Genomic DNA, 21,797 nt, shown 5'->3' on the forward strand with positions numbered 1-21,797 from the left:
AAAATTTGTTTACCTTTCGTTGTTTCAGTTTTGTTCTGCGCTCTCAAAGCCCGCAAGCCAAACAATGGTGTTCCATTTTCATCCGTTGGTCCCACTCCATAGCTGGAAGTTATCAGATCCGTAACTTCAACTTCCTTAACAGGCGAAGTAGTAATTTTCTCTTTCCTAGTTGTTTTTATCGTTGTAGCCTGTTTTGTGACGGTCGAGGGAGTCGTTCCGTTAACTTTTTTCAAATTTCTTTGTCTAACCCATTCCGGCTTATCATCTGAGGGTTTTGTAACAGTCTGTTCAGGTTTCCTAACCTGTGGTTTTTGATCCACTGGTGTAGCTTTATTATTCATTTTTTCATCTAAACTCGAAATATCCATTTCGATATTTCGTGGTTTTGTTTCCGGACTTTTAATCCTTTGAACTTTCGTCGTGTAGTCCTCTGTGGAAGTACGTTCCTCACTATATGAATATAACGAACTTTCCATTTGTTTTTTGTCTACAATCTCGGTATGAGGTAGCTTTTTATCAGATAATTTTCTTTTTGGACTGAATTTTCGTGATTTCATTTCCGGACTTTCACTTCTCTGAACTTTTGTCGTATAATCTGCTGATACACGTCGTTCGTTGTATGTATCTGAGGATTGAGATGTTTCTTCAACATGTTTGCTATCCAGTGTACTACTGGTAAGCAGTTTTATATCTTTGTGTTTTCTGTTTGGACTCGGTTTTCTGTCTAGACTGGCTCTCCTAACATTTTTTGTCTCATGATCTGAAATCTTATATATATCGGTTCCTCTTGATTCGACCGGATGGTTTGGTTTGATGGGACTTGTTTTTCGTTCAGTATTATTATTTGCGGCCTTTCTTCTCGCTATATGAATAGTCAAACTGTTTTCTGATATCAACTTTTTCACCAAACGTATTTGAGCACGTATTTTTCTGCGAAGTTCATAGCCCTCAACTTTTTCGTGCTGAAAATTGGTAAATAATTCATATTAGCACTATTACACAACTTTTTTTTATTATATTTCGATATCCATGAAATAATAAAAAAGAAGAACAGAGGCTGAGGCTGGCTGTTACAGGGGTAGGTTGTTTCAAGCTTTCTATTTCTAAGAAATATCTGGCAGCAGCATTTCAAGTCCGGTGAGTTTCGCGCCTGTCCATTACCCATACTCATTAGTTTAGTTTACGAATGCTTTTCAGCTTAAAACTCAGGGGTCATTCGAATGTAAAAGATTATAAAAAACAAGTACTGCTTGCAAAAATTGTAAAACTTATAAACAATTAACTGAAAACAATGGGGTTTGTTTTTTTGTAAATATCTCAGAAACTTCCCAAAAAAAAGGAAATCCCGCCCAAAATTCAAACTCGTACCCAATTATTTATTCCATTTATAGCATTCGTTAATGAAAAAAATTTGGATTTTTTTTCAATTTTTATTATAAAATATTTCATAAACTATAATAAATATGACTATTTCACTCATAACTTTTTATCCGACGTCTATTCATCAACAATGTCAGCTTATCAATTTTACTGTGTATAAATAAAAAAAATTTATGAACTATGAATAAAAATAAGTTAACAATAAAATGTTTCCTTAAGTTTATCGGCCTAAGCAAGTTTCAAAGATGATAAGGGGAGATATCTTATGTAACACCTCGACACGTGTTTCGATCACCCAGTGTTCATTTTCAAGAAGAAAATTAATCTTTCCCTTGATCGTAACAATTGTCGAAGTGTTGAAATAACGGTTTGGTGTTGAGATAAAACTCCAGTAATATTCATTACTACACCGAAGGTTCCAAACAGTGCATCACAAGGAGATATCTCATTGATAAAATTTAATTAGATGAATTGGTTAAGGCTTTCGCGGCCGAGATTTTCAGTGTTACTATCTTCATTTGGGTACGACGGCCTTTAAACTTAATTAGATAGATGTTCATGAAAAATGGGATGATGATAGGTAATATCTATTTTGTGAAACGTGCTTGAACATGTTATTTATCACGTGGTTCTCAGAATTTTGATTCTGAAAATTTGTCTCAGGACATCGAGTTTTAAATGAAATCGAGGAAAACGAAAATTTTGAATTTTCGCGATTTTCCGAAGATAGCCAAGCAAGGCCGAAGCCCGTTTGTGTCCGTTCATCGTACGACGCACATCGAAGGAGCAAGACGACGCATGAACGAAAAGAGATGCAAACAGCGGCAAGTGGACATCAAAGAAATTAAGGAGAGCAGTGAGTGTAATTTGAAGACCAGCGTCTGCATAAAAACATGGTCGCAAACGTTGACAAATCCATATTAAATTAGTTTTTTTCGATTGCAGACATCGGAATTTGGTGTACACGATTTGTACGATTTTAGCGACCGTTGATTAGTTGAGGTGATGTTAGGAAATGCGAACGTCCGAGAAATGTTAGTTGGCCAGTCGAAAGGGTAAGGGAGCCAGGCTCCAACCTGTTTAAACCAAGGTGACTTTTGGAAAAAAAATAGTTAGTTACTTGCTTTTTGAACGTCAACTAGTACTGGTCGATCCTGAAAATTTGAAGATAACTTCGAAATATTCTAAATTCAGAAATTTTTTAAATAGATAACCTTTGAAGAGAACTGCGGTGGCAGTTATACATTGGAATATATTGTTTCGCTGAGTATTGGAGTGCTTGCGCGAACTAAGTGAAGATTTTCCAACAACAGACTTGCCGTCTGAAATTTTATTGCGATCTGGTTGCTACTGTGAGTCGAAGCTTTATTATCAGGAACTAGTTTCGTCAAGACGCCAAGGAACGTATTACCGAGAAGGCGGGTCGAAAGCGAATTCCAAAGACGTGATAAGCCGAGAGTAGGACGCAGTCGAGGCTTCAGCGAGAGGATTCTGTGCCAGGAAGCGGTATACCCTGTTGCTAATCATACTTTGGACTGTTCAGGTTCCTTTTGGCACTCCACTATCAGGACAGCAGTATACCAAACCGTGCAAAAGAAGAGCAGGTCCCTACTAAAGTTGCTCAGGCTCAGGTACCCTGTGAAAACCAAACGGTGTCAACGAAGCAGAGGTATATCGGGCTTGAATTTGAGAGGGTTGAGAGGGTTCGTCCTTCGGGCGAACGACTCAACCTAACCGTTAGGACCATCTACTGTGCTTCGATACCTTTCCACCTTATCCTGAGATTGCCTTCATCTTAGGGTGCAGTTCCACTGTTAGTTTCCTTGTTCCCAAACAACTAGCTCAGTTCACCCTGTAGGCCTGGGATAGGAAAGTAGTTTCGTGATCCAAGAGTGAACTTAAAATATTAGATTTCCGTAAATCCTTCCCTCGGACTATTTCTTCGTCAGAGCCATATTAGGGAAAACTTGAAATCGAAATGCAGACTAGGGTAAAACACACGCGAGCGCAGCTTGCAGAAAATACACCAGTGAAATCACAAGCTTCGGTCAAACAAACTTCCCGTCAGACACGTTTAGCCGCCTGAGTGCGATTCCGACGATTCGACGCGAAATCCACCAGAAATCTGTTTTCATGGGAAACAGTATTCCGAGAACTCCAGTAGAATCAGCCAGTCTGAGGCCAGATTCTATTCAGCGTAGCTATCTTGCGTACGAGGACATCAGTACCGCTCCCTTGGTTGCAGAGCGATAAACTCTGGGCATTGGTGGTTTTCCAGCAAGTCGAGTAGCTAGAGAACTCGACATGTCACAAAGAACAGAGTCCTGAAGTCGCAAAAACACACCGCGAAATAGCTTAATTGTGCTAAACCGTTTCAAGACTTTAAACACTCCGAACACCAGAAGACTGGACCAGGAAACTTTCGCGAGGGAACGTCAGGAGACGTTACTACGAAGTCAAAAAGCTGGACATCATCTACAGGACGTAGTGAACTCCAGAACTCGAAGCGAAATCCAGGTGAACCTTCACCAAATGCGAGCGCGATCTACTATGATGAGATTGTCTCCGACAACGAGATAACAGCGTTTTGCATCGTATGCGGAGTAAAACGCAGAAATCGAGGATTTTTATCGGCGGTGACAACCGGAGGGATGTCTGCCTCTAGATTTGAGAATTCTCCCCGATTGCAATGTTTCGAGAGAAAACATTCAGGATGTGTTGCCACTTATGTAGCAGACTCACCAAGGGTTAATATTCATAGGATGTACAGTCATCCTGTGTCATTAATAAGTAGCGAAATGACAAGGCCATTATCAAACCCAACTAAGAGTCGATGCAGCAGCAGCAGGACAGGTCGTCCGACGCTAGGCGTCGCGATGTTCCCAGCGGGAAACGCTTAGCGGTCCCTGGGAAGTCCACATTCAGTGCACAGGCGCGCCGTTTGCCCAGAACGAACTTGGAACTGACGCCCTAGTGGAAAAACAAAGGGGTGGAGGTAGGTCAGGGGGTCACCCTGAAGTCGAGGGAGACTTGGGGGTGGCTTCATGACGGGACCAGTCCATAAACAACAATGTATACCAACCACGACCGACAGAAGAGCTAGCCGAGGTACTACAACGTCACGCCGTACTCAGGTCCGAAATGGATCCCAAAATCCCTGGGACTCAGATCTGGGAGGCCAGCCGGCCGTTACTGCGAAGTAGGGTAAAAAGCGACCGGCGGGGGCGGAACCCTTTTACCAGTACGGAGGACAATTATCCCCTGAAAATCTGTTGAAATAAGTCCTCTGCAATTGCATTAAAAACTGTTCCAGCAGATGTGAATGGCAAAAGGCCAGAAAGCCCATGTTCGTCTCTTTGCAAACATTGCAAAGGTTATATTTGTGAAAATGGCAAAGAGGTAACAAATCGAAGATGACAAATTTAAAAATGAGAATGGAGACCATACTGCTGGAATTGAGGATTCACTGTTTGTTACAGAACCCGTTGAAGCTTCGCGGGAAAACGTTAAAATAAATGAAGAAGGCAATATAATACTGAAGATTATGAGCCATCATCTAAAAAACGTTCTCATAAAATAGTTATCTAAAAGGGTATCAAGAAAACTTTTGATGAATGTAAACAATTATTAATAAAACAAAAACTTAAATTGAAACTAACACAATTTCTTGTTCATTTTCAGTTTGTAAGATGCTTAGGCTGATAAACTTGAAAAAAAATTTTCTTGTCAACATCTTTTCATTCATAACCCATAAAATAAAAGATTCATAGTAAAATCGATGAGCGAAAAAAAGTTATATGAGTGATACAGTCATATAATTATTTGAACTTGAAAATTGGAAAAACATCCTGAAATTTTTATTTATAAACGAATGCTATAAATGGGTAAATGATTGAATGAAAGTTTGAATTTTGGTCTTAATTTGTTCTTGATTAATGTAGAATAAATAGGTCCTGAATTTATGGATTGAAAATTTAAATGGAGTGAAGGAGAACAAAATTGTTAAAATTCTCAAGAAACAATACATGTTTTTTTTGTTAACATCGTGCAGAAAGAGAAAACTAATAAATAGAAAAAATTCAATTGTTAGTAACAAATTGTTTACTGAATAAATAATGAAAATTTAAATAAAAACAATTTTTTTTGTTGTCAAATAGCAAGATGAATTATGATTGAAAACATGGTTTCTCGAAATTAATTACAAGTGGTAAAAAAAATTTGTTGAATAACATGTGTTTGTAAGAAAAAAAAATTATTAAGAAACGACTTTTTTTAAATCATAATTTACATCAAAGATTATGTTTCTGAAACAATTTTTGAATTATCTCATGAACAACGCATTTGCAATAGCAGATACATTTTTCTCTGTTTTTCATATTGATTATATTAGGAACAGGAACATTTTTTTTCTGAAAGGATGAAAGAAGAGCTCACAAAATGTTCAATAAAACAAGCCAATATGGAAGACGAACACTATGGCTCTCCAAAATTGGCTTAGTGGATTTTTCAAACGTCATTCAGAGGTAGCAATTCGGTTTTGGCCGTGAAACCAATTGTTAACAGATATTAAAAAAAAATTTGGATCTTCTGCGGGACGTTTTATTAAGATATAAAATTGAATATCAGAATATTATAATATTCCTGAAACTGGCATCATATCTGTGCAGTGTTCAAACATAATAATATCCAGAGAGAGCGCCAAACGAGTGAGTTTGATGATGTCAGCAGAAAGGGGATCTTCAGAACGATGGACCACAAATCCCTCAACTTGAATGACAGAAAACGAGTTTTATGTTTGTTTTACTGTTTGTTGAATACACAAGATATTTTGAAGAAAATCATATTCTCATGATTTTGGATAATCACAGCTCGCATTGCAAGGTATAAGTTTATGCAGAGAAAGGTTTACTGCCACCACACTGCTCACATAACATGCATTTGGTTGTGATTTCTATTCAAAATCCAAACCACATGAAAAATGGATACAGTGTGATGACACCTGCGATTAAAGCATAAAATTGTAACTACTTACGCCGGATATGTAACAACCATCGCCAACCCGCAAACGGTTGTTACATTTGTCAAAAGCGCATATTTTGATTCATTTCACTAAAGTAGATATTGTCTGAGTTGCATTCCAGTATTTTCATAAGTGAAAAAACTATCGAAAGTTTGTTTGACTTTAAAATATATTCCCAAGAAACATTTTCTGTTTTGTTTCGAATCTGTAATAACCAACACTGGTCTCCCCATGTATGTTTTAGAGACTTTAGTGAATTGAAATACATTTTTCGATGAGTGTACCATTTATTAGAACATCTGTAGATAACTATTCTTTTACACGAGGTAGGAGTGAAAAAATGCTGGTGGTTTTGGAATCCAAGAAAAAGATAACTCTCTAACAGAATGGAATTAAAGAGGGCATCACTCCACTAATAACTACAGTAACCAGAAACATAATTTCCTCTTCTTGGATGATATTCGTCTCACTCGGGGCTGAAAACTTCTCTACGAATGTCAGCCTGATGGCGGAAAATAAATAATATCAATAATTTCGACACTTCTCGTTTACCACAACGGAAAATCGAAGATAATCGAACGTCATCCGGGTTTATTGGGTTGAAAAATTCATTGTGATTAGGCGAATATAATTAAAATTACTGAAATTACATTGTAATTTCAGTTTTTTCTGCTTAATATAATTGTTATTTTTCAGCTAATCTTTTTTTTTATTTTTTATAGATTTTTTCGGGTATTTCAAATCAATTTATATCATAGTAGACAATGGAAATCCGAACTGATGAAATGCTTCAAATTTTCCATTGTTTGCAGAGATTGATATCCTAAAAGAGGAAAATATTCAAGTGTCAGAGTAATTTGTAGTATAGTAACAATCGTTGCCAAAATACTTCATGAAAAAATCAAAATGTACGGTTTCAACATGAAATTAATGAATGAATATGTAAGCATATGAATCCACCTACGATCTGTAACAACTTCGGCTAATTCAAAAATGATAACCAAAACGTACAGAAAAAACGTAGAAAAAATTAAACAAAGTATGTTAATCACCGATCTGGCTTTAGGAACCCACAGCATAATCAAGAAAGCTAGAACAATCTTCAGAGTTTTGTCTAAAACAAGCTTCACGATTGAATAATCAAGTGATTTCTAATTGCTAAATGTAGTGTGATTTAATAAGACTGAGTTAGATTCGGTTTATAAACCGATGATATTAACCTTTACTGGAGTGTACATCGGGTGCAACTTTTTGACCACTTGGAAATTAACTTGAAATGTGAACATCACTTACCAGTTCATCTAGCACAAAAAGCTCAAATATATCTTCGATGTCCTCTTCGGTAATATGTTTATCTGAAGTGATTGCAATTTTTTTCTGTTCCTGGGAGGTAGTTGTAGTATTGGTTTTATTAGTGACTACTCTTCCAGAATCGGTTCTTTTGAGGGTAACTCCAAATTTTGTAGTTTTTGACTCGTTTTCGATAGGCGTTGGCGAGGTTGGAAATGTAGTTGTATCATTACCTTCTCTCTGTGGACTATGTGGCCTAATAGTTCTGTCCAAAGGAAGCATATAATGGGGAATATCAAGATCGGCGGGTGGTACGAAGTTTTTTGGTTTATCGGGAGAGGTAGATCTAGAAATATCTTTTCGAGAAGAGGTGTTAATTGTAGTAGTTTCTGTTGTACCAGTTTGGGATTTCTTCGTTTCTCCGTCTGTTGTTATTTCTTCGTGTGGACTCTGAGGTATGAGATTCCTTTCTAACGGCAGCATATAATGGGGAATATCATCATGATCGGGGATGATTCACGATTTTTCGTTTTTTTTTTGTGATCTCGAAGTTTCCTTCCGAGGAAATGTTACAGTACTAGTTGTAGTGGTTATTGACCTACTAGGTTCGGTCCTTTTTAAGGTTACTCCAAATGTTGTAATTTTTGATTCTTCATCTAGCGTAGGTGTTGACGTTTCAACTGAAGAATACTTTTCTTCATGTGGACTTTGCAGTCTAAGATTCCTGTCTAAGGGTGACATATAATGAGGAGTATCACCGAGATCGGGAGATGATCCGCGATTTCTTGTTTTTTCAGGTGAGTTCGATCTAGAACTTTCTCTTTGACGAGAAGTTGCAGTACTGGTCGTGGTGGTAACAACTCTACACGGCTCGGTGTTTCTCAAGGTCACCCCAAATGTCATTTTTGATTTATTTTCAACTGATGTCGGAGTTGGAGAGGAGTGTAATATAACTGCATTGTTATCTTCCTCATGCAAACTGAGCTTCCTATCTAAAGGAAACATATAATGAGGGAGATCACGACGATCAGGCAAAGTATCGCGATCTTCAGGTTTCTCAGAAGAGGCAGATCTAGATAATTCTTTTTCAGGAGAGTCAGATCTAGAAGAGGTTTTGATCAGTACTAATTTCGTTTCAGTGGGTACATCTTCATCGTTGTCATCATAATTCAGTTTTTTTCGGGACAATCGTCTTGTATTATTCATGACAGTGTTACCAACTGGTGTATTAATATTTCGTTTGTCGGATACCATTGGCTTTGTAGAACCGCCAGTTCGTTTAAAGACTTGTTCACTAGTGGATATATTTTCGAACACAGCTTTAGCTTTCTTGATACTTTCTGTACTCCTCATACGACCTGTTGTACTCAGAATCGGTTTAACTTCCTCACGCGATGGTTTTCTAATTGATTTTGGGGTACTATCAGCTGGTTCGTCCTCCTTTCGAGAGAATTTGACATCTTGGTTCTTAGATTGTTTGATGCTAGAGTATTCATTTGAAGGGCGTCTGGTCGGTGTACTTTCAATTGTATCGGGTGAAGAATCCTTCTCTTCGTTTTTTGTAGGGAAAACTTCGACGTGATCTTTCGAAATATACTTCATTGGTGACCGACACTCTGTTGAAGGTTTTCGGGTAGGACTAAGCGTCTTGTTAACACAATCAGATGGATTTTTTTTCGTTGGTGAGGTTCTTCCTTCAGCGTTTTGACATTTTTTATCTATATTTGGCATTTTTGCTTCTTGTTTAGTTTGCTTTTCAGTTGGTAAGTTTTTAAGAATGACAATGGTGGTTTTCTCCATAAATCTCGTATCAACAGAATCGGGAACACCTCGTAGTGGCATTTTTCGTTCAGGAAATTTTTCATCCGGGTCACGTTTTGGTTGAATTTCTATCCTGTCTAAACTAACTGGAGCGTCATTTTTACTTGCCATTTTTTCTGCAGTAGAAATTAATTTAGAAACTTTATCTGTACCACTCAATGTATAATCATCCTTTGAACAAATCTCTCTATTGCTGTCAGCTTTTTTTGGTGTTTTGGGTACTGATTCATGCCTATTTTTGGTCGACTGATTTGAATGTGGTGAATTTTGGAAAAGATCACTATTCGATTCAATTTTGTCGTCTGGATTATTTCTATACTTTGGACTTTTTGGGCGAATCTGAGGTTTCTTATAAGTGATAAGGTCTTCGGCAGTTAAAATGAACTTGGTTACTTTGTCTGAAACACTAAGAAGACAATCATCGGATTCTAAATCTTCAGTGATTTCTAATTTTTGTCTTTCGACTTTGGGTGCTGGACCTAACTTTTTATATTCCTTTTCAGTTTTTTCAACATTATCGGAAAATTTACTGATCTTTTTGTTAACGCTCAATAAACTATCATCCGTCTCTTCAACTTTATCAATATCAGTAATTAATTTAGTATCAGTTACCTCAATGAATCGAGAGAATTCTTTAGTACCCTCCGACTCAATAATCGGAATATCTGAAAGTTTCTTTGGTTTTCTTTCGAAAATGCCATCGTCAGGTTCAATAACTTCATCGGGATATCTAGGAATATCAATGGGTTCTTCATCGGAAGATAGTGGAACGGGACACAGTCTGTCTGGAGTTGGTTCACGTGATGATTTGGATCGTTGTAAATCAACAATAATTTCTCTATCCTGAGATTCGTTGTTATTAATTATTACCGTCTTTGTAGTTATACATTTTTTTTCATATTTTCTTCCAACTCTATTAACTTCTGGATAAACTACTTCAGTGTTACTGTTGTTTGTTGATAGCATATCTATAATATGGTCTGTTTCATTTTCTTCAATTTTTTTCGAAACATCAATAATTGAACCTTCCATGCTATCGATGACAGAGTGTTCTTCTGAGTCAGAAATATTATTCACGTCAGATTGTTTCTCAGATCTTGAATGTACTGATTTTGACGGTTTTATGATTTTCTTTTGAGTAATCATTGTATTTTCAATATGTGATTTTGCACTATTGGGTTTTGTTTGTGTTGTTAAGGTGATTGTAGTTGTTACTACATTCCTCTCAGTTGCAAATTCGTCATATTGGTGTTTAACAATTGGAGTGTCACGGGTTTTTTTGATATCAACAACAGATTTGGTGAATGATTTAGGCTTAGATCTCACATTTTGTTCTGGTGTGTTAATAGTTTTTTTCACAGTTGTAATATATTTTGAATTGGAAGTGTTCGGATGCTGATCTGGCTTTTGTGAACTAGGTATTTTGTTACTTGGCTGCACAATAATTGTTGATTTTGTTTTTCCAGTAAGTGGCTTCACAAAGTCTTTGGTTTTGATTTTTTTTCCTACTTCTCCATTTATTTCTGGTTTCACCTTGATGGTTTTTGTGGTGACAGTATTGGTTTTAGTAGATGTCTTTTGTACATGGAGGGCGTCTTTAGGTATTTTGGAATCAGGTGAAGCAGTTGGTTTTGAATGCTTATCCAATCTTGGTTTGGTAGTTTCTTTCACATGAGGTTTAAAATATTTATCAGTGTAATCTATTGATTTCTCTAAATATGTTTTATTGGTTCGATCAGTTTTATGTTTTTCTATTCTGATTTTATTTTCATCCACCGACCTGGTGCTTGGTTTTTCATTTGAGGATATCTTCATTTGAGGGCTTTTATGATTATTATTTGCAACTGGGAGGTTACGTTCCTTTTCAATGATTTTTTTTGTTGTCACTTTTTTATCACGTGGTTTCTGCGTATAGGGATTTTGAATATTTTCGTTAACATTTAGAATAATATTTTGGGTTATATTATTTCTTTCAATTCCATCATCATGGCAAAGTTGATTCAAAAACTTTTTAGTAACCAAGGGTTCCTCTACCGCAATCCCATTTCCCAAATAAGGAATATTCTGTTTCGTGAAAAGTGTTTCTAGTTCTTCGGCGTTTTTGGAAGAAAAATTCGTTGGGTGTGCCAATTTATTTTGTTTTATTTGTTCGTCCAGATAGGAAATTGGTTCGACTGTAGCTTGTTCTTTGACCTTGCTTATGTTTTCTATGGTATTGTCTTGATTATCATATTCAATTGTTTCTGGTTGATTCTTTGTTTTAGTTTTTTTATATCCCTTGGGTTCATCTTTGAATAGTGAAGAAACATTTGTTGATTTGGGTTCTTGTTCTACATAGTGTCCCGTTTTTGAATATTTTTTTTCAGGTAAATCAATCGTTTCTTTTTTTGTATATGTTTTTTTGATTGAGGATATGTTTACTTGGGATACTGATGCTGTATTTTCAGTTGCTTTTTTTTTAGATTTATCTTTCACAGGGATTCGTTGTGAATATTCTGTAATTTTGGAAACTTCATTCATTGGATTTCGGGAGGGGTGGTAAAATTTATCTCGTTCACCTTCCGATGGTTTCTTAACTTGTGATCTGTATTCCTGAATTTCAGACGTTTCTTTTTTTGAAATCTTTTTGCCTGGAGATGATTCGCGAGGTTTCTTTATTGGAAATGACTGAAGATGTTCCTTCAATAAAAATGTTTCTATTTGAGATGGATTTTCAATCATTTCTGAAGATCCATTTACTGTGAATTTTTCAATTTCGGGTAGATCTGAAATATTATTTTTTTGGGTATCTTTGTCCGGAATCCTCTTGTCTGCACGGGTATATGATTCTGAAGGCTCCTTGATAATAATTTTTTCAATTTGAGATGGATATTCTGAAAGTTCAGGTGCTCCTCTCGACTGAATATCTTCAACTGGAGAAGGGTTCAATGATGGTTTATGTGGATTTTTTTCAATTTGAGATGGATATTTTGTTATTTGGGATATTTTTTTTCCTTCTTCACTGGAAAGGGATTCTTTTAAAGGAGATTTTTCAGTTGTACTAGCGGTTTTACAATCCTTTTCAGAATGATGCTTTTTAGGTTGCTCTTCCAGAGATTTTTCAAATTTGTTCACCTGTTCCGTGGGTTTTAACATGACTTCTACATTGTTTTTCAGAAGAGATTTTTCACGATGTTCTTTTTCATATCTTTTCTGGTAATCTGGTTTGGTAGAGTCTCTGGAAAAAGTTTCTAATACTCTTGTTGGGCTGTTTTCTCTAGAGTATGGCTTCATTGTTGTTTTTTTGGGAGATTTCATAGAGTATTGCTTTGTCTGCGGAATAATGTCTGACGATACATTCGTAGTAGTTTTACTTGGACTTACACTTCTTGGACGATTTACAATAAATTTTTCTGTAGCTTTTGGTTTTGTTGGGCTCTTTTTTCCCCATGTATCATCTGGTTTTACAGGAGACTTCTCAGAAGACCTACTGATTTTTCTAGAATTTCCTATTTCAATTGATTGTATGTGTTCGGTTTTAGTTAATGCGTCTCGTTTAGATTTCTCTAAACTGATTTTTCTCTTTTCTGTATTTTCAGTAATACCAAGTATTTGGCGACATCTCTCTTCATATGTATCAGTTCTCACTAGTGGACGGTATTCTGAAGGAGAGTATTTTGAAGTTTTGTCATCTGAAGCTTCTTTAGTTGGAGATCTCAGACTATTTCTTCGAACAACTTCTTTATTGGGTGATTTTTTCGGTGAAATAATATCTGTGAGTGGCGACGTAGGCGATCTGTCAGTAATTTTTATTGTTTTCTTTGTTATTTCCAAAGTTGTTGGTCTTTTATCGAAATTATGAATTTGGTGCTCATTCACAATATTAGTGACTTGAGTTATTGTTTCCTCGTCCAAATCTGTAATAACATCATCAGCATTCTTGAAATATTCTATTTCACTTGCAATGGTAAAAGCAGGTGATGGAGATCTAGATCTCAAGTTGTTTTTTTTTCTAGTAAGTGTCCTGGAATCTATATCATTCTTTGTATTGATATCATGGGTAGATTTTTTTTTCACAGATATTGGTTCACTCATATTACGTCCATATGTGTTCTCCTTTGTATGTCTTATTGTTGAATTTCCGTTTGTTACAGTTTCCTTGGTAGGTGATGATTTTCTGAGTGGTTTCCTTTCAGGACATGTTTTGGAACAGGTAACAGATTCGGTATTAGATAAACGATCCATAGACTTTTTAGGACTGCAACTTCTGTCTCTCGGTTGACGTTCTGGAGAATATCTCAGGGGATTTCCTAGACTAGTACTACTCTTTAGAGAGGAATTGCTTGACACACGACTTTCTCGACTAGTCATTCTTTCAGGGGATACAGATCTCAATGAACGAGCGAATGTGTCATGAGTTGGACTTACTTCAACACTTATTTTTCTGTTCATATATTCACGTTTATATGTGGTTTCGTAATATAAATCATTAGTTTCGGTAGTCTCACTTGATTGTGTTTTTATAATTTTGTTTTGTTCTATTTTTGGACGATCTTGAGTTTCCGTTTCACTATAATTATTTGAAGGATATTTTTTGATGGTTGTTTCTTTGATGGGTTTTGTTGTACTTTTCCCTTCGCATTTCTCATCTACAGTTTTCATTTCATCATCACATTCCAAATTTAAGAACTGATTCGATATCATTTTTTCATGTGTTATCTCGCCAGATTGTGAAGATAGTTCATGAGAAATGGTCTTTGAAGATTTTTCGTTTTTTTTCACATTTGTATCAGTAATTTTTGAAGGAACATATTGCTTTTTAAGACTTTCGACATGATTTTTCTGTTCGCGTTCGCTTTCTGTTATTATGGTTTCATGTGAAATATTATTGCTCTCTCTCACGTATTCTTGGTTATTTTTCATGTTGCTGATGTTTTTCAGAATCTGATAATCTGGAAGTTCAGGTTTTTGGTTAGGTAAATCTCGCGCATCATCATTGGGTTTGACAAGGTTATTTTCACGATTCTTGCTGAATGCTCTCTGAGTATCAGTATGACTCTTTATTGATTTTGTTAGTTGATCAGAACTCTTTTTATTCTGGTGTGAAGATTTTATATCTTCATTTTCATGTCTGTCTTTGATAGCGAGTATTTTCTCTTCCACTATTTGATCATTAGTGGATTTGGTTGAATGTGTTTCTGAAGATATTACAGACGACGAAGTTTGCTCTATCGAATTGCTTATATTTGAGGAATAGTTTTGTATTGATTGATTCCTATTTTCTCCTTTGATTTCATATCTTGTAGTAGTTACGACTGTACCATCAGGGAGAGTCTTCGTTTCTTTGGTTACTTTCGTTTTTCCTTCAACGAAGTCCGGATGCTTTTTCAGATCACTTGGAACATCATTTTTATATTTTTTTTTTGTGACAGTCGTTTTTATATCATCAATGTTACTTGGGATGTCTTGAAATGAAGACTTTTGTTTACTAACTACACGAGATGCAGATGACATTTTAGTGGAACTTGTTTGGAAATTACTATTTTCATCACCTCCCACCGCCTCTTGTTTGACTAATGTGTTGGATTGTGTGCCTACAGACTTGATAAAATTCTTATCATCGCCATCTTGATATACCTCATCAATTTGTTCATTTTTTGCTGCGAAGTCAATTTTACCACCATCTATTTTCTCAACTCCAGCTGTTGTTGCGAGTACTGAACTGGTTCTAGTTTTACCATCACCGCTCGTTTCCTCAGAAGAAATAATTTGCCATCCGTAATCAGTTTGTTTGTCTGAAAATCATAATAACTTAATGAGTAAGTTTCTCCTGAAGATAAATGAATTAAAATAGAAATGAGTAAGCTTATACAGTCTAATTATGTATTTCATTCATGCCTAACATTACCTAAAATTAATATCAAACCGTGTTTGAAGACTTCATTGAGGAAAGATACATACGCACAAAAAAACTCGAAATTTTATCTCTTCCAACTACTTACACCGTAGGTTCTGGTTAATGCCTGCCAGAAAACAAAACTACTTTTCCAGTTAATATCACGCTGTATATTTAGTTACATCCGACAGACATTTATAAAAGATACCTCACTGAGTTTAGTCTCGCAGAGGTTTCTCATACATTCAGTAGCAGGACCATGCTGAAATTATTCGAGAAGATCACCTGCAGACCACTTTCGATGTATTAACACTCATCAATGCATGAAAGATCCGACCCAAACATTAAACTGCCTGGGACTTGATTAATTTCAACACAGCTCAACTTTGTCTAAGTTAAATATTAGTTACACCTCCATCTCGTAAACAAAACCCCAAGCGGGAAGAAACATTTCATGTACCAATACTCTAACAAAGATTAAACCGTTTCTGAAGACTGTATCGAAGATAAATACATGCGTAATATTTCGAAATAAAATCTCGAAATAGTCATATCTCCCAACCAGCTACACCGTAGGTTTTGGTAAATGCCTGCTGGGAAACAACTACTTTTCCGGCTAATACCACGCTGTTTATTGAGATAAATCCGACAGACATTTATGAAAGAGGTTTGTCTCGCAGATGTTTGTCGTTCATCCAGCAACAGGACCATGCTGAAACTATCTACAGGCTTTTTTCGAGGTATTACCTCTCAACAAAAAACAGAAAAAATCCGACCCAAACAGCAAAGTGCTGGGACTCGATTAATTTCAACAAAGAAATATATCGAAATGAAATCTTCGAAATATGGAACACGGAACATGGAAGGTTCTGGATATTGAATCATATGCCCTGCGTGGTATTAGCAGGGAAAGTAGTTGTTGTTAGACAGGCATTTACCAGAACCTATTGTGTAGGTAGTTGGGAGAGATGAATATTTCGAAATATTAAATTTCTAGTACGTTCTGTAGGTTTTGGTGAATGCCTTTCCTTAAACAACTACTTCCCTGGGTAATACTACGCTCGGGCTTTTGTTTGTGACGAAAGTTTCATACATGCAGTTGAGCCGCGTTGAAACTAATAGAGTACCAGGCACTTTGCTGTTTGGATGGGATCTTTCCTGCACTGATGAGAGGTAATAACTCGAAATTGGTCTGTAGGTGATCTACTCGAAGGATTTCAGAATGGTTCTGCTGCTGGATGGACAAGACACATCTGCGAGACTAACCTCTGTGAGATATCTTGCATAAATGTCTGTCGGATACAACTCAATATCCACCGTGGTATTGCGGATATAGTTGAATAAGCAGGTATGCATTTCAAGGTTTTTTGTTGGGTATTAATCATATAACTTTCGTAGTATGACTTATTTCAATTTTAATCATAATATTAAAATAAATTTATCTTGAAATGTTAATATCAAGAACACACTTCAGTACATACAATAACTTTTTTCCAATATAGTTTTTTGCTTCGATTAGAGTAATAGTCCAATATTCTCTTAAACAAAAATTAAAGTTAAAATCAATGGAAATATTATCTACTAATAATATAAAACGTATTAGTGACGTCCAACCTCATAGAATAACTTCATTAGTATAGTTCAACTAAACGATATAGTGTCCCTTACCTTCCAGCAGTTAGGGAGCTAATTAATTTTCTTATTCAATAATAATTTCTGATATATATAAGAATCACAATAACTATATTATATATATATATATATATATATATATATATATATACATAAATATTTCTTTTATATGGATGATTGGGAAAATAGGGATTCAAATAACAGAGTAATGATTGAAAATACTTGTGTGTAACACAATAAACCCTTGCGGGTTGCAGTGAAGGGTCGGATAGACCCACTCACTTGTGACTTAACCTAACCTAACTACTTACTCATATATATATATATATATATAAATATATATATATATATATATATATATATATATATATATATATATATATATATACATATATATAAAAATATATATAAATATAAATATATATATATATATATATATAAAAATATATATATATATATGTGTATATATATATATATATATATATATATATGTATATATATTTATATACATATATATATATATATATATATATATATATATATATATATATATATATATATATATATATATATATATATACAGGGTCCTGCAACAGTGGCGCGGTGTTCCATATCTCTATATAGGAAGCAGATAGGAATCTAATTTTCTATAATATTACCTTATTGCTCGAGCTCGACAAAATAAAAATATTGGCGGTCACACAGGGTGTTCGATTTTTTCTGGGCGGATCCCAACTGTGTCTTTTTAAATGGCAACCTATATTTTTTATCGCTTTTTCGGTTTCTTCATAGAAAATAAAATAAACTTTATGTATATCTGCACTTCGAAAATATTGACGGTTTTCGAGATATCTAGCATGACAGGTTTTTTTTTCCAATATTCGTCACTCAGAATATTTGAAATTATAAAGTGGTGCCAAGTCCAGTTGAAATTTTTTTTTGGTCGAATATTCTACATTGGTAACTCTCTCAAACGATATATCTGAAATCGACCTGTGATATACAGGGTATGAAAAACCGCTTGCCAAATATTGTAAATGAAAATTTGCAAAATCTTCCTTAGATTAAATGGAACACCCTGTATATTATTGATCCATAAGAAGCGCCAACGAAACCTCTACAAATTTCATTAAGTATTCCCTATGGCTAAGTTCAATAGTTTTTCTTAAATGAGCATTTCTTTCGAAAAATGGTCATTTTTTCAAAGCGAAATCCATTTGACGACTGATAAAAATATACGAAAGATATCTTGTTTCAATTTTGTACATTAGAAGGTGTCCAAACAAATATTTTTTAACGAAATAAATGTATGTACCTATCACTTTTTGCTAAATGGAAAATTATTTTTTCATTGGATGCAGAATTTCACTCATAAATCGTGCAATATCAAACCAAACAAGTTAAAAGAAAGAAACATTATAAATAACTATTTTTTCCATGTTATTATATTCATTCAGAGCTTGAGTTCTAGATATTCAAATTTGTCAACTGGCAAATTACAAAACTACAAAAGGGAGAGTTTAATTAAGGTTGATAATGAAACTTTTATAAAATATGTTCAACATGTCTTTCATTTTCTTGAATGCAGAGCTGAAGTCTATGTTTGAAAGACTGTTCTACCCTGCGCAAGACAGCTGGTGTAATGCTGCGAAAAGCATTCGTTATTCCAAGTCGCATATTTTCGGGAGAAGTTGGTGGCTCAACGTAAACCATATTTTTTATGTATCCCCATAAGAAAAAATCTAGTTTCGTCAAATCTGGTGATCTAGCGGGCCACCGTACAGGCCCATTCCGTCCTATCCATTTATTGGGAAATACTTCATTTAGATGATCTCTCACTTCTGCCGAATAGTGAGCAGGTGCACCATCATGTTGTAACCACATTCTATTGCGGAGGTCAAGAGGAATATCATCTAACAAACCTGGTAAATCATTTCGTAAGAAATTGAGATACATTGCACCATTCATATGTCCCTCAAAAAAGTATGGACCAATTACATATTCTCCAATGATGCCTCCCCAGACATTTATCGACCACCTATGTTGATAATCCACCTGTCTCAATAAGTGAGGATTTTCTGTCGCATAATAATGGTAATTATGTCGATTTACAAATCCATTTTTATGGAATGTCGATTCATCCGACCATAAAATATTATTGAAAAAATATTCGTTTCGACGAATTTTGTTCATGGCCCAATTGCAAAATCTCACTCTTTTCTCGAAATCAGCATACAGTAGTTCTTGATGTAACTGAACGTGGTATGGATGCAAGCGATGTTTCTTCAATACTCGTTGCACTGATCTCTCACTTATATCCACTATTTCCCCAATTTGTCGTTGACTCCTACTAGGATCTTCAACAACAGCAACAGCATTAGTAGCTGGCTTGATGCGCTCATGTTTGGAATAATTAATAGTTCCAGTTTCAACGAATCGTCCCAAGACCTTTCGGAAAGATCTTTCATCTGGATGCCTTCTATCTGGATACCGTTGAGAATAAATTCTACTTGCCAATAAACAATTCCTGTCTGATTCACCTAATATGAAAATCATATCAATCAAATCACTTTTTGATAACAACATTCTGATGAAATTATACCGACAGTTCAACTTCACGATTGACTAAAAATTTCAATATTCATTTGCAGCCAAATATTTTGTTCTGTCATTTGCCAGACTACTTGATTTCCAATAAATATTTCATTCGCTGAAAGGTTGTTTTAGACCGAAAGAATATGGCACAAATTCCGAGATTTTTGAAATTATTGTAACTATTCAAGAACGTCCATTTTGTGGTGTAATTCGCAACTTGTTTATCTAGCAACAGGTAATTTTAGGAATGGGCGATATTTTAAGGAAAGGGTATTTTTTGTATATTCTTATCAGTCGTCAAATGGATTTCGCTTTGAAAAAATGACCATTTTTCGAAAGAAATGCTCATTTAAGAAAAACTATTGAACTTAGCCATAGGGAATACTTAATGAAATTTGTAGAGGTTTCGTTGGCGCTTCTTATGGATCAATAATATACAGGGTGTTCCATTTAATATAAGGAAGATTTTGCAAATTTTCATTTACAATATTTGGCAGGCGGTTTTTCATACCCTGTATATCACAGGTCGATTTCAGATATATCGTTTGAGAGAGTTACCAATGTAGAATATTCGACCAAAAAAAAATTTCAACTGGACTTGGCACCACTTTATAATTTCAAATATTCTGAGTGACGAATATTGGAAAAAAAACCTGTCATGCTAGATATCTCGAAAACCATCAATATTTTCGAAGTGCAGATATACATAAAGTTTATTTTATTTTCTATGAAGAAACCGAAAAAGCGATAAAAAATATAGGTTGCCATTTAAAAAGACACAGTTGGGATCCGCCCAGAAAAAATCGAACACCCTGTGTGACCGCCAATATTTTTATTTTGTCGAGCTCGAGCAATAAGGTAATATTATAGAAAATTAGATTCCTATCTGCTTCCTATATAGAGATATGGAACACCGCGCCACTGTTGCAGGACCCTGTATATATATATATATATATATATATATATATATATATATATATATATATATATATATATATATATATATATATATATATGTATACACAATTGATCGCTTCAAAAACACATCGCTAACTTGCTTCGAAACCTTCTGATAATTCCTCTTCCATATTCTCCGTTTCACTATCACTGTCGTCATTTAAATCAATAATGAATTTATTTCCACCATTGATGTGGAAGTGTCCAATCTCCATATAGTCTTTTTCAACTAAAATTACTTTTTTAATCCTTTTCTGCTAGTCTTCTTCGGTAATATTAAATACTTCTTCTCCAACTAGCTCTATCACCTTCTCATCAAATTTTGGAAAATTATTTTTACGCCTGATGGTTTGTTTCAATTTTCCCCAAATCAACTGGATGGGATTGAAAACACAAAAATAGGGGGGACGTCTCAATATGGCATGTCCATACTTTTCAGCAATACTCTCAAGGACTTTTTCAAATGTTTTTGTCTGTAAAATTTCAAATAGTTGGTTTTTGGTATAGTTATCTTCAAAATACAAATTTTTATCCATTAAAAAACTTTGTATTTCATCTTTCCTCGAGTTTTTATTTGGTACTTTGATCAGCTGTCACGAATGATAGGAAGCGTTGTCAAGAACTATTACACTATTCGCATCCAAATTTGGGATCAATGTGTTTTCAAACTATTCCTCAAAAATATTAGCTTCTATGTTCTCATGATAGTCAACATTGCAGTCCTCGAGTTTTTTCAACATAATTTCAAAGAATTCGGAACCAATCCTTCACTTCCTCCGCAAAGCACAATGATTAGTCGCGATCCTTTGTTTGGAGGCATGTTAGGCGTACACATTATCGAACCATCAGTCCACCCTTTCGTAACTGTGCCGTCAGTGTCATACCAAGTTTCGTCCAAATAGAAAATTTGCCGTTGTTCTTGTCCATATTTAGTTATTTGTTCTGAGTATTTGTTACGCAATTCCACTATTCTTCTGCTTTCCATAACTGCTTGACGTTTGTTTATTATTTTGAATGTAAATCTTAGTTTGTTTATCCAATTCTGAAGAGTTTTGTCACAGCAGCTCACATTATGGCCGGAAGTATTCAATTTCTTCCTTATGATTTCAATTGTAGGAATATCATTGCTTTTGTAACAGTCGTATATTGTTTTTTTAATGATTTAATTAGATGAATATCTGAAGATTTTGGTAATCCCGCATCAAATCGCGTTTTCCGAATCTTATT

The 21,797-nt window shown here is 35.0% G+C and overlaps 1 protein-coding gene across 1 annotated transcript in view; it reads right to left on the reverse strand.

Annotated features, from left to right (window-relative positions):
• LOC111508923 (uncharacterized) overlaps nucleotides 1-21,797 on the reverse strand; it is a 167,125-nt gene that overhangs the window by 80,563 nt on the left and 64,765 nt on the right. Inside the window, 2 exon segments of the mRNA XM_074184679.1 lie at nucleotides 14-962; nucleotides 7,694-15,285. Coding sequence (XP_074040780.1) covers nucleotides 14-962; nucleotides 7,694-15,285 — 8,541 coding nt within the window.

The sequence above is a fragment of the Leptinotarsa decemlineata genome, unplaced genomic scaffold (genome assembly GCF_025532065.1).
Source record: "Leptinotarsa decemlineata unplaced genomic scaffold, Ldec_3_MD MMD2_tig00026358_RagTag_RagTag, whole genome shotgun sequence".
Classification (NCBI taxonomy): Eukaryota; Metazoa; Arthropoda; class Insecta; order Coleoptera; family Chrysomelidae; genus Leptinotarsa; species Leptinotarsa decemlineata.